Below are 14,141 nucleotides of genomic sequence, written 5' to 3'. Positions count from 1 at the left end.
TCCTCCATCCCTATGTGGGAGCGAGATTTAACATTCAAAATCAAAACTGAAACTCTTGAACAAGGTAGTTCAAAACAGCCAGTTCTCTGATTGAGGTTGTGAACTTGCTCGCCGAGCTGGCTTCTTCTCATTCAGACGTTTCGTCACCATGATCGGTGACATCATGGGTACAGCCACCAATGAAACGATGTTATTCTACTCTGTCTGGAATTGACACTGTCCAGTCTGTTACCATGAGTACTGTCATTTCCGGTTTTGATCTGTATGGGTTTGTGTGTGGGGGTCCAATTGTATCTGTTTGTTGGTTGCATTATGGGTGGAGAATCACGCCTCTCAGAGGACACTGCGACAAGGTAACCTTAGTAGCCCAAGCCAAGCATAGACACGCACAGGAATTCCGAGAGGCATGGTTCTGCACCCGTTCTCCAGCCTCACATTCTTGGTCTCTTCAGTCTGAATATGATCACTCAACCATATCCTTGATGACAAACAATAGAGTCTTACTTCCCAAAATCTACAAACAGGACTGTCCAGACAGATCCATTTGTTCTAATGATATCATCTTCTGCTGGAGGGATTCCGAAATGTCTGCATTCTTCCTCAACTGAGCATTCCTTGCATTCGTGGTTGACAGAGCTGTCAGCCATGTCCATGGTGCTGCAGGGTTCCCAAGCGGAATATGAGTTGCTGTTCCTGCAACTTTGGGGTGGCATCATTTGTGGCACTGCAGGAGGCCCATGTTCAGTTTGGTTATGACTTTTGAGGAACGGATGGTCCCTTTGAGATTGAAATTGGAGAAAGATTTCAGGATTTTTTCATGTTCTTGTCCTTCTGTTATGCCCCTAGGAAAAAAGCAATGAAAGTGCCGTTAATCTTTTGCACGGCGAGCTGCTGCATACTAACCGGTCTCACACCATTACCATCACCTTGCCCTTGTGAAGGCAGATATGGATAAGGTTCTCAAAGCTGATAGAAGATTGAAACCACTCTAATCCTGTGACGATGGTAAGTTTCCCTTCTTTAAAAAAAAATGCTTGCAGCTGAATTCGCATAATATAAAGCACAGTGGCTCTGGTTAACACCACTGTCTCAATTCCACCCTTTGGTGACTTTCTGTGTGGAGTTTGCACATTCTCCATGTGCCCGCATGGGTTTTCTCCGGGTGCTCGAGTTTCCTCCCACAGTCAAAAGATGTGCAAGGTCGGTGGATTGGCCATGCTAAATTTCCCAAGGTGTTCAGTGATGTGTGGGTTAGGTGAGTTATAGGTGGATGGGTCTGGGTGGGATGCTGTGAGGGGCAGTGTGGACATGTTGGGCTGACCGACCTGTTTCCACACAGTATGGATTCTCTGATTCATGATTCCATGATTTTACTGAGTGCAAAGGTCCAATATTGACTCGTCATATTTGTCTCACCTCTTTACACATTGACAAGAAAGCTTTAATGTCAGTTTCTATGCATTTGCAACTTGTCTGCTGTCTCTGACAAGGCTGACGATATCTCCTTCTCTAATGCACATCTCCTGTCCCCTAACACTGAGAGGTGACACTTGCTTTTCATTTAGTACAATCAAAAAAACAATAGCCTCCATATCACTTCCAGCGGCTTCTCTTAACACTCACACACTGTTCTTTTTTTCCTCCAGGTATTGACCACCCATTATTTCTAATTCCTCATATCATCTCTCTCTCATGCGCTCGCTCTCTCTCTCTCTCTCTCTCTCTCTCTCTCTCTCTCTCTCTCTCTCTCTCTCTCTCTCTCTCTCTCTCTCTCTCTGTCTCTCTCTCTCTGTCTCTCTCTCTCTCAGTCTTTATCTCTCCTCTCCCTGTTCTCCCTCATCACTTCACTCACAGGCACCAACAGAGCTTCACAGCCACACTATGTTACACATGCATATTCTGTCCCTCATGCACAAACACACTACACACACACAAAAAAAAAAGTCAGGAACACAGTCTCTCACGAACACACTCTGTCACATTCTCACTCATTCATACTCCATACCGTCACACAGTCGTACACGGTCTTGCACACATTCTGTGGCACGCTTGCATGCACTGTCGCAGGATCTTTTGCCAATGCTCTTACTCTCAAGTACACACACACTACCACAAATCTCTCCCTCACACACTTAGGTTTGCAAATTCACTTGCTGTCAAGCTCACTCACACTTCGAGACACACTCACTCCCTCATGCATGCTGTAACACTCCCTTCTTGTGCTAACTCCCTTTCACACACTCTCAAGCACAGTCACTGGCACACACATTCTGTCGTGCGCACGCACACACTTTCATGCACTGTCTTTGCACTCTTGAGCACAATCATATGCTCACCTCTCTCTTGCACACAGTCAATTTGATTTGAGTCAGAGATAATGGGAGCTGCAGATGCTGGAGAATCCAAGATAATAAAATGTGAGGCTGGATGAACACAGCAGGCCAAGCAGCATCTCTGATGAAGGGTCTTGGCCCGAAACGTCAGCTTTTGTGCTCCTGAGATGCTGCTTGGCCTGCTGTGTTCATCCAGCCTCACATTTTATTATCTTGATTTGAGTCATCATTGTCACATGTGCCCAGGTACAGTGAAAAGTTTTCTTCTGCATGCAGTACAGACAGGTGATATCAAACAAGGCGCATTAGTGAAACGGAACATAGTGACAGCTACAGAGAAGATGCACAGAGAGCAAGATCAAAATTAGATTTAAGCTTTTCAGTGTCCTATTCAGATGTCCAATAACAGCGGTGAAGAAGCTGTTCTTGAATCTTTTCACGCATGTGGACAAACTTTTTTTACATCTTCCCTTCCGAAAAAGGGAGAAGAGAGTGTAATTGTGGGGTGAGAAGGGCCTTTGATTATGTCAGTTTCTTTCCCGAGGCAGCGGGAAGTAGAGGTGGAATCAACGAATGGAAGGCTGGTTTGCATGATGGACTATGCTGTGTTCATGACTCTGCAGTTTCTTGTGGTCTTAGGAAGAGCTGTTGCCAAACCATGCTGTGACATGCATCCAGATAGGATGCTTTCTCTGGTACATGAATGAAAGTTGACCTTGCGGACACTCGAAATTACCTTAGCCTGCTGGGGAAATAGAGACATTTGGTGTGCTTTTTTGCCCATTGCGACGATCTGGGTGGACCAGGAGAGATTGTTGGTGATCGACACTCTCAACTATCTCCACCTCAGCAACATCTCTCTCAGTGTCTGATGCAGGCGCTCACACACTCACATTCTGTCACCTATTCTGTCTCTCTGTCTCTCCCTCTCTCCCTCATCGCCCATCTCTCTCTCGCGCTGTCTCTCTCTCTCGCGCTGTCTCTCTCTCTCGCGCTGTCTCTCTCTCTCGCGCGCTCTCTCTCGCGCGCTCTCTCTCGCGCGCTCTCTCTCCCTCCCCCACCCCCCCAACCTCTCTGGCTTTCTCTCTCTCTCTCCCTCTCCCTCTCCCTCTCCCTCTCCCTCTCTCTCTCTCTCTCTCTCTCTCTTTTTCTCACACACCAACTCATTGCTCAGTATTCCATGGTATCTGAATTGTTGGAAGAATTAACTTAGACTGAGCGTGGATTTTCTCCCAAATTAGTTATGACAAAGCAGAACCAATTCTGCCTGGAAGAAGAAAGGCAGGAGCCATAATAATTAGGGATTGTTTTGCTAGAGGAACCGTGCTGTGATATGCATCCAGATAGGATGCTTTCTGTGGTACATCAATGAAAGTTGCCCTTGTGGGCACACGCAATTGCCTTAGCCTCCTGTGAAGTGGAGACAACGGTGTGCTTTTTTGCTCATTGCGATGATGTGGATGGACCAGTGAACTAATCTAAGCCCATCCCCCTACACGATCCCATGATCATCCATATGCTTATCCGCGGACTGTTGAAATGCCCCTAATGTGGCTGAGCTAACTGCATTGGCAGGCAGGGGGTTCCACATCCTTACCACTCTCTGAGTAAAGAACCTGCCTCTGATATCTATCTCAAATCTATTATCCCTCACTGTTTAGCTGTGCCCCCTCATACAAGCTGACGTCATCATCCTCGGAAAAAGACCCACACTGTCCACCCTGTCTCATCCACTGATCATCTTGTATGTCTCTGTTAAATCCCCTCTGAACCACCTTCTCTCCAATGAGTACAGACCCAAGTCCCTCAGCCTTTCTTCAGAAGACCTTCACTCCGGACCAGGCAACATCTCCTCTGCACCTTTTCCAATGCTTCCACATCCTTCCTGTAATGGGGCGACCAGAACTGTCCGCAATATTCCAAATGAGACCGCACCAGTTTTTTGGACAGTTGCTCTGGATCTCAATCCCACTGCCAATAAAACCTAAAACACCGGAAGCCGCCTTCACAGCACTATCAACCTGGATGGCAATTTTCAGGGATCGACATAGATGGACACCCTCTGCACAGCAACACTACCAAGAATCTTTCCATTGACCCAATATTCTGCCTTCCTATTATTCATCCCAAAGTGAATCACCTCACATTTATCCGCATTGAACTCCATCTGCCACCTTTCCGCCCAATTCTGCAGTTCATCCAAGTCTACCTGTCACCTGCAACATTCTTCCACATTGTCCACCACTCCACCGACTTGAGTGTCATCTGCAAACTTACTAACCGATCTACCAATGCCTCCGTCCAAGTCATTTCTAAAAATGACAAACAGCAGTGGTCCCAAAACAGATCCTTGAGGCAAACCAATAGTAACCAGACTCCAGGCTGAATATTTTCTATCAAGCACCACTGGTTGCCTCCTTCGCCAAAGCCAGTTTCTAATCCGACCTGCTAAATCTCCCCCAATCCCATGTCTCCATGTTTTCTCCAATAGCCTACCATGTGGAACCTTATCGAAGGCTTTACTGAAGTCCATGTCCACCACGTCAACTGCCCGACCCTCATCCACGTGCTTGGTCACCTTCCAAAATTACTCAATGAGGCTTGTGAGACACGACCTGCCCTTGACAAATCCATGTCGACTATCTCCCATCAAATTGGTGCTTGCTCGATGATTATAAATCCTATCTCTTATAATCCTTTCCAAAACTTTCCCTGCAACAGACGGAAGGCTCACTGGGTATATAATTACCTGGGTCATCTCTACTGCCCTCTTTGAACAAGGGCACAACATTTGCAACCCTCCAGCCTTCTGGTACTAAACCTGTAGACAATGAGGATTCAAAGATCAAGGCCAAAGGCTCCGCCGCCTGTTCCGTAGCCTCCCAGAGAATCTGAAAGTTTCGAAGGATGATGCGTTGTATCCGGAGGTTGGTGGGGTAGTACGTCAGGACGAGGGAGACTTTGTTTTGGTTGTTGTCGCGGGGTTGGGTGAGAGGGATTTGTTGCAGGAAATGCTGGAGACACGGTCGAGGGCGTTATCAACCACAGAGCGGGGCAAGTTGTGGTCCTTGAAAAATGAGGACATCTGAGATATACGGGAATAGAATACCTCATCCTGTGAGTGCAGATGCAGAGGCAAAGGAATGGGGAATAGGGGATGAATTGTTGCAGGAATATGGTGGGAGGAGGTGTAATCTTGGTAGCTGTGGGAATTGGTGGAGTTGAAATGGATATTTGTTTCTCAGTGGTTGGAAATAGAGTGGTCCAGGTAGGAGAGAGAGGTATCAGAGATTGTCCAGGTTAACTTCAAGTTCGGGAGGAAGGTGTTGGTGAAGTGGATGAACTGTTAGAGCCCCTTGTGGGAACACGAGGCGGTGCCGATACAGTCATCAATGTAACGGAGGAAGAGGTGGGGTTGAGGGCCAGTGTAGGTACGGAAGAGGGAGCGTTCCATGTAACCTACAAAGAGGCAGGCATAGCTTGGGCCCATTTGGCTACCCTGGCCACCCTCTTTGTCTGTAGGAAGTGGGAGGAATTGAAAGAGAAACTGTTGAGGGTTGTTCAAGGACCGGAACTTCCCCCTCCTCAGTGGTCAAAAACACCCTCGACCGTGTCACCCGCGTTTCCCACAACTCATCCCTCTCACCTGCACCCCATAATAACTACCAAAACAGTGTCCTCGTCGCCCTCACGTACCACCCCACCAACATCTGGATTCAATGCGTCGTCCTCCGACCCTTCTGCCATCCGCAATCCGACCCCACCACCAAAGACGTTTTTCCCACCACCCTTAGGTGACCCCCTTATCCGCTCCACACTCCCCTCTAGCACTCCCGACACCCAGCACTTTTCCCTGCATATCCATAAATGTTGTCATCACGACGTTGAAAATTCACTGGTCCCGATACCTCCCCCCCATCCCAGGCCCCAGGAAGAATTTCCTCATCAAACAGATGTTTACCTGCACATCTGCTAATGTGGTAGACTGTATCCACTGTTGCCATTGTGGCCCCCTCTACATCGGGGAAACCAAACAGAGGTTTGGGGACCGCTTCACCTGTGCTCAGTTTGCACGAAAGAACTGCACCTCCCAGTCATGAACTGTTTCGACTCTCCCTACCAATCCTCAGGTAACATGTCCATCCTGGGCCTCCTGCAGTGCCACAACGATGCCACCTGAAGGTTGCAGGAGCAGCACCTCATATTGCGCTTGGGAACCCTGCACTGCATGGTATCAATGTGGACTTCACAAGCTTCAAAATCACCCCTCCCCCTCCCGCATCCCAAAACCAGCCCACCTATCCCATCCTGCCACCTCAAACCCCACCCCCATTTCCTGCCTCCTAACCTCTTCCCGCCCCGGAGATCTGTTCGTCCTCCCCGGACTGACCTCTCCCCTCCCTACCTCCCCACCTACATTCACCTCTGCTGGCTCCATCCCCACCTCTTTAACTTGTCTGTCTCCTCTCCACCTATCTTCTCCTCTATCCATCTTTGATCCGCCTCCCCCTCTCTCACTATTTATTTCACAACTCTCTCCCGCTCCCCCTTTTCTGATGAAAGGTCTCGGCCCAACATGTCAGCTTTTGTGCTCCTCAGATGCTGCTTGGCCTGCTGTGTTCATCCAGCTGCACGCTTTGTTATCTCTACATCTCTTAACAACCTCATTAAGTGAGTTCGAGAGAGAACTATGCAGGGTAGACTTTGGGTTTATCATTCTAACTTGCCAGTCCTGAAAGATGAAAGTTGGTTTGTGTTGGATGTTTGTCTCATAGCTACGAAAGATACACTGAAAGGATTTTTCAAATCTTTTGTTGAGAATTGTACCCATTTAGTCACTAATCCTTTTCCTTTTTTAAAGCTTCCTTGGTAGTGACAAATTTCAAATATCTGCGGAATTTTATTTGGCTTTGTATTGGTTGTCTGTGATTCTCTGTTCATGGCTCCACGATCTGCTAGCTAATTACAGAATTTATCATTGATGTGCTTCAGTCTTATATATCCCAATTTCAGGAGAAAGTCCAGAGAGACCTTTGAAAGGAAAGGGATTTAGAAAGAAAATCTATCGATCAAAATCATGAACAGTTGATAAATTATTTGCACTTCATATTTCCAGAACCTACCCCGGAAGAGAGAGCCCAGAGAATTGCCAAAGCTGTCCGCAAACAGTCAACAGAAGTGAAGGAAAATTGGGAGCAATTGAAAACCCGTGCGAGCAACTGGCAGAAACAGGTGGAAAAGGCGTTGGAGAAACTTCAAGAACTGCAGAAAGCGCTGGATGATCTTGAGGCTCATGTGATAACAGCTGAGGGGGTCCACACTGATTGGCAACCTGTGGGTGACCTGCTTCTTGACTCATTGCAGGATCACATTGATAAAACCACAGTAAGTGCAATTACATTACACTTCACTTATGAACAGATGTAACCAGAATGTTGTATCAAGACGATCAGTAATATGAGTACTTCAGTAATATTGATTGAATGGTTGTTAACTGAATTTGCAAATTAAAACTTAGTTGAGCATGCCTTCTGATGGTATCACAACATGAATATCAGTATAATTGAGGATTCTGTTAGTCAGTGACATCAGCTGAGTTATCTGCTTGTTGCCATGTTATCAGGGTTAAAGGTAAAGTCTGAGCACGCCATTTGGTGACTCCTTGGAGAGAGACAACTGGTTATGATTTAACCTGAAGATCACCATGCCTCAGTCAAGTAGAGCGGTTGAGGCGAAGACCCTTTGTGGTAAGCTCACTGGTACGGCAATTGAGCCCTCTCTGCAGGGCATCACTCTGCATCACAAACCAACTGAATTTGAATAGAGTTGAGGATTGGAGAGCAATCCATGCAATTATTTTTTTTAATGAATGTTTCTCACTGGGACTCTCTCACTGGCAAACTTTTTAAAAGCCAGCTCAGCCATACAGGCGAGATCAGTTCCTGATCTCAGCTGAATTTTTTGACCTGGGGTGGGTCAGCGTTAGGAGTTCAGTGATTGGAATGAATTCTCATGAAGTTAGCGAGAGGGATACTACACGTGAATAGATCGATGTTTTGAGAAGAGGATGAGATATGAGCAAAAGTTTAATTGATGTGGAAGACCAGCCACAATCATCATCGACGGTGGAGCAGGCTTGAGCGGCCATGCAACATTGTGCTGCCGCTATTTGACTTGTTCTGTGGAAAGGAAGGAAAATGGTCCAAGTGTCAAAAATGATGAAGACCACATCATTCTACAACCTCAAAATTTAATTGTGTTCAGCATATTATCACTCCTGGTACCCCTAAATCCTGGTCTGTCATCTCAGCAGCTCGACTCTGCCCAAAAGCTGGTTACTTGTGACATTTTTGAGGGATCTTCCCAAGTCTGAAAATCATTTTTGTTTTTGTAGAATCAGAGTTGGCCAGTGTGGAAGGAGGTCGTTTGGCATATCATAGCTCTTTGAAGTAACTCCCCAATTCGTCCCCCTCTGCTTGGCAATGACTTGAACCACTTATAAAATCTCTTTAATGGAGGGAAACTTTGAAGGCGTCGGAAAGGAGTATTCACCATCCCAGAATACAACTGAGCCTTATTAAGTTGTTAGTTCTGACGGTCAAGAGCTTGATGAAAGAGGATTGTTTTAAAAAGTGCCTTAAAAGAGAAAACGTACAGAGGCTAAGAGGTGTAGGAAGTTAGCGAGTTTTGAGAAGATTTGTTGCTCGGGTTGAGGTTCGGGATGTGAGTTTGCTCGCTGAAGGTGCAGGAAGTCTCTTCTTGGGTTTGAAGCCGACACAATTAAATGTTTGGCAACTAGTAGTGGGCCGTTTAAAATCAAGAGTGGGCAAGAGGACATAATTAGACGAGTGCAGATATCCTGAAGTATAGTTGGACTGGTGGAGATTACGAAAATAGCGATAGGCATAGCCAAGGAACGATTTGTAAACAAAAATGAGAATTTAATAAAATTACTGTTAATAGTATCAGTCAGGTAGAAAGTACAGAGAAGAGGATTTGGTTCAAGGTGAGACTCGGGCAGTGGAGTTTTAGACGACGTCAAGTTTTCAATGGGCAAATGTGGGACTCCAACAGGGAATGCATTGGAATTGTCAGGTCCAGAAGTGAAGTAGTTCCAGATGAAGGTTTCACTGCTAATGAGCCAAGACAAGAGACAGGTTGGCAGGATTGAAAAGATGTAAAGAGACAGCTTTAGGGATTGCATGAATGTGTGGTCGGACGTTCATCATGGGATAAACAAGATGCCAAGGTTGTGCTGAGACAAGCGTAATATTACATTGTTGCCAAGGCGGAGTAATGCAATCAGTAGGTAGTGAATAGAGATTGGTGTGGGGACCACAAAGTGGTCTTCCCAGTTTTAAATTGTTATCTCTACATAGTTGCGCAACTTAATGTTCTGTTCAAAAGGCATTACTGACAAGGAAACAGAAGTTAGCCATTTGTTTACTTGTCAATATATCTTGATTTTTCCACCATGTTCTCCAATTAATAACACAACATGTGCACTGTACGAACTGAACTGTTCAAACCTTAAAAGGAGATGTTAAAATTGTGGAATATAAAGTTAAATTTATTTCATTGAAAATTTGAATAAATTACATGAAGGTTTGACCAAGACTGCAAGGAATTAGACGGAACATCAGATGAATAAAACAAGCAGTCGTAAGGTGGTATGAGCTGGACGCTCCTGAAGAAAGAGAACGCAGCCAACCTTTCTTCCATCAGGGGGATTAATTGTGTGGTGTCAGACACAGTCGATTCAATCATTCCTTCTGTCTTTACTGTCTGACTGGACTGTGGTTGTAATATTTCCTTTTTTAAACGCTCAAGGTTAGACATACTTCACTTGACATTCTCATTTTATAAATTTTAAGAAGTTGACTTATTGTCAAGTCACGGTAGGATTGAAAACACATTCTAAAAGTGTTTGAAGTCAGAAGTCAAATGACACCAGCTTATAGTCCAACAGGTTCATTTGAAATCACACAAGCTTTTGGAGTGCAGCCCCTTCATCAGGTGCAGTTCGTGAGGTGACCACAGGGAGACACAGCTTATAAGCAGAGAGATCAAAAGATCATAGAATTGGCGTGAGTGGAGTGTCAGATAATAACTCTATACAGGTGACCAAGAGTGTTAGAGGCAAGTAAAGCGTTTGTAAAGCCAATGTCAGTGCTGTGTTGTCATGATAATCAGGCAGCGCAACAGGAATGTACAAAAGGTGACATCTCAGGTCAGACTCTGACTTGTAGTTTAGAGGCTTGTGTTCAGAATCTGTCTGAGAGTTTTAACCTTTATTTCAAAAGCAAGAATTTATAAGATACCACACTGACTGTAACTACAAGTTGTGTGTTTCTTCAACAAAATATCTGCAAACAAACAAACATCCTGGATGAAGACTTATTATCTGACACTCCACTCACACCAGTTGTAGGATGTTTTGATCTGTCTGCTTATCAATTGTGTGTCTGTGTGTTTACCTCCCTGACCGCACCTGATGAAGGGACTGCACTCCCAAAGCTTGTGTGATTTCAAATAAACCTGTCAGATTATAACCTGATGTCATGTGAGCTCTGACTTTGTCTATCCTAGTCCAACACCAACACCTCCACATTATAACTGTTTGGAACCAAGTCAGTGCAACAGGTACATATCGAACATTTGACTTCGGAAGAATGCCTAGTGCTGAAAAATTCATTAATAACAAAGGATTTCTTCATTGTGCCATCTATCGTAACATGCTGCGTCTCACAGTCAGAATGAAAGGATGGCCACTTGAATTTCGCAGGGCCAAGAACAGTTATGGACATTTTTAGCATGGGAGGAGGCCATTCAACCTATTTTATCTGTCCCAGCTCTCTCCCAGCACAAGAAAATTAATCCTTCTCTCGAACTCATTCCACATATTTCACAGAATTGAAATATTTAGGTACATACTTAGGAGTTTTTAACATCAAGTGAGCAGTTCTCGCACTTCACCTTGTCACTAAAAATGGAAAACGTGACTTACAAAGAGTGGGTCTTTATTTTGTTCTGTTTTGATGATGAAGCAGATGCAAGTCGAAGTGCTGGAACTGGCCTCTTGAACTTACCAACTGTTCAACGTGTATAAAATGATTTCTGTGCGCATCTACTAAAAGCAGTTTTATGGAAGGAAAAGGTACCAAAGAAGATTTGGTGTATAGTGCTTGATGCTATTATACGCCAACCTGTGAAAACAGAACTCTACGACTGAGTGTTGAGTTCTGAGAGGGGGCTATCTTGTTTGAATTTACATTGCTAAGCCTAGGCCTATTTTCCCAACAGCAAAATTGGTAATCCAGCAAGAAATGGAAATTTCTCACATTTGTTGGCTGTAAGTGTCTGTTTAAAGTTTCCTTATATACAGGTGCTTAACCTGCTTTTACAGTTGGAACATTTGTTGTGCCAATGAAAATTTTTTGAATGGTTTCACCTCCAGTTTTCCTGTTTATACATATTTGGTATTTTTTCAGGGTGAGGACTATCTTCAAAATCTGAGATTGGGTTTTGAAAGACAGCAGCCTTTGTTTTGGAGAGATAATGGGAACTGCAGATGCTGGAGAATGCGAGATAACACCGTGTGGAACTGGATGAAGACAGCAGGCCAAGCAGCATCTCAGGAGCACAAAAGCTGACGTTTCGGGCCGAGAACCTTTTTCAGAAAATGGGGAGGGGGTGCGGGTTCTGGAATAAATAGGGAGAGAGGGGGAGGCGGATGGAAGATGGATGGAGGAGAAGATAGGTGGAGAGGAGAGTATGGGTAGGGAGGCAGGGAGGGGATAGGTCAGTCTGGGGAGGCGGGACAGGTCAAGGGAGCGGGATGAGGGGAAATAGGGGTGCGGCATGAGGTGGGAGGGGGGATGGGTGAGAGGAAGAATAGGTTTGGGAGGCAGGGACGAGCTGGGCTGGTTTTGGGATGCAGTGGCAGGACAGGAGATTTGGAAGCTTGTGAAATCCACACTGATACCATTGGGCTGCAGGGTTCCCAAGCAGAATATGAGTTGCTGTTCCTGCAACCTTCGGGTGGCGTCATTATGGCACTGCAGGAGGTCCAGGTTGGACATGTCCTCTCAGGAATGGGAGGGGGAGTTGAAATGGTTCGTGACTGGGAGGTGCAGTTGTTTATTGCAAACTGTGCGTAGGTGTTCTGAAAAGCGGTCCCCAAGCCTCTGCATCGTTTCCCCAATGTGGAGGAAGCCACGACGGGGACAGCGGATGTTTTGGATATTTCTTAAGCATTGATTTTCATTCAGAGTTGGTTGGATTTTGCTGAAGCAATAGACATAACTCACTATGACATAGACAATGTCAGAGTTAATGTTTCGCGTCCTGTGACCCTTCCTCAGATCTCACTCTTCACTGATGCTGCCAGACCTGCTGAGCTTTTCCAGCAACTTCTGCTTTTGTTGCTGATTTACAGTGCCCACAGTTAGAACATAGAACAGTACAGCACAGAAAAGGCCCTTCAGCCCACAATGTTGTGCCGACCATTGATCCTCATGTATGCACCCTCAAATTTCTGTGACCATATACATGTCCAGCAGTCTCTCAAATGACCCCAATGACCTTGCTTCCACAACTGCTGCTGGCAACGCATTCCATGCTCTCACAACTCTCTGCGTAAAGAACCTGCCTCTGACATCCCCTCTATACTTTCCACCAACCAGCTTAAAACTATGACCCCTCGTGCTAGCCATTTCTGCCCTGGGAAATAGTCTCTGGCTATCAACTCTATCCATGCCTCTCATTATCTTGTATACCTCAATTAGGTCACCTCTCCTCCTCCTTTTCTCCAATGAAAAGAGACCGAGCTCAGTCAACCTCTCTTCATAAGATAAGCCCTCCAGTCCAGGCAGCATCCTGGTAAACCTCCTCTGAACCCTCTCCAAAGCATCCACATCTTTCCTATAATAGGGCGCCCAGAACTGGACGCAGTATTCCAAGTGCGGTCTAACCAAAGTTTTATAGAGCTGCAACAAGATCTCACGACTCTTAAACTCAATCCCCCTGTTAATGAAAGCCAAAACACCATATGCTTTCTTAACAACCCTGTCCACTTGGGTGGCCATTTTAAGGGATCTATGTATCTGCACACCAAGATCCCTCTGTTCCTCCACGCTGCCAAGAATCCTATCCTTAATCCTGTACTCAGCTTTCAAATTCGACCTTCCAAAATGCATCACCTCGCATTTATCCAGGTTGAACTCCATCTGCCACCTCTCAGCCCATCTCTGCATCCTGTCAATGTCCCGCTGCAGCCTACAGCAGCCCTCTACACTGTCAACGACACCTCCGACCTTTGTGTCGTCTGCAAACTTGCTGACCCATCCTTCAATTCCCTCGTCCAAGTCACTAATAAAAATTACAAACAGTAGAGGCCCAAGGACAGAGCCCTGTGGAACTCCACTCACCACTGACTTCCAGGCAGAATATTTTCCTTCTACTACCACTCGCTGTCTTCTGTTGGCCAGCCAATTCTGTATCCAAGCAGCTAAGTTCCCCTGTATCCCATTCCTCCTGACCTTCTGAATGAGCCTACCATGGGGAACCTTATCAAATGCCTTACTGAAGTCCATATACACCACATCCACAGCTCGACCCTCATCAACCTTTCTAGTCACATCCTCAAAAAACTCGATAAGGTTTGTAAGGCATGACCTACCCCTCACAAAGCCGTGTTGACTGTATTTGATCAAGCCATGCTCTTCCAGATGGTCATAAATCTTATCCCTCAGAATCCTTTCTAACACCTTGCAGACGACAGACGTGAGACTTAGCGGTCTATAATTG

General features: G+C 45.6%; 1 protein-coding gene across 4 annotated transcripts in view; it reads left to right on the top strand.

Annotated features, from left to right (window-relative positions):
* Nucleotides 1–13,105, top strand: part of LOC132208547 (utrophin-like) — a 29,640-nt gene extending 16,535 nt beyond the window's left edge. Inside the window, exons 3-5 of one of the 4 annotated variants that reach the window (XR_009444666.1) lie at nt 847–1,005; nt 7,450–7,718; nt 11,825–13,079. Coding sequence is in view for 3 of the 4 variants with exons in the window: in XM_059644040.1 (XP_059500023.1) it covers nt 7,450–7,718; nt 11,825–11,986 (431 nt within the window). In the remaining variant the exon portion in view is untranslated. Of the gene's footprint in view, nt 1–846; nt 1,006–7,449; nt 7,719–7,956; nt 8,081–11,824 lie in introns of all 4 variants that reach the window. The other 3 variants (XM_059644041.1, XM_059644040.1, XM_059644042.1) reach the window with 3 other exon arrangements.
* Nucleotides 13,106–14,141: the final 1,036 nt, after the last annotated feature.

The sequence above is a fragment of the Stegostoma tigrinum genome, unplaced genomic scaffold (assembly GCF_030684315.1).
Source record: "Stegostoma tigrinum isolate sSteTig4 unplaced genomic scaffold, sSteTig4.hap1 scaffold_462, whole genome shotgun sequence".
Lineage (NCBI taxonomy): Eukaryota > Metazoa > Chordata > Chondrichthyes > Orectolobiformes > Stegostomatidae > Stegostoma > Stegostoma tigrinum.
This window is presented reverse-complemented; position numbering and strand designations above follow the sequence as displayed.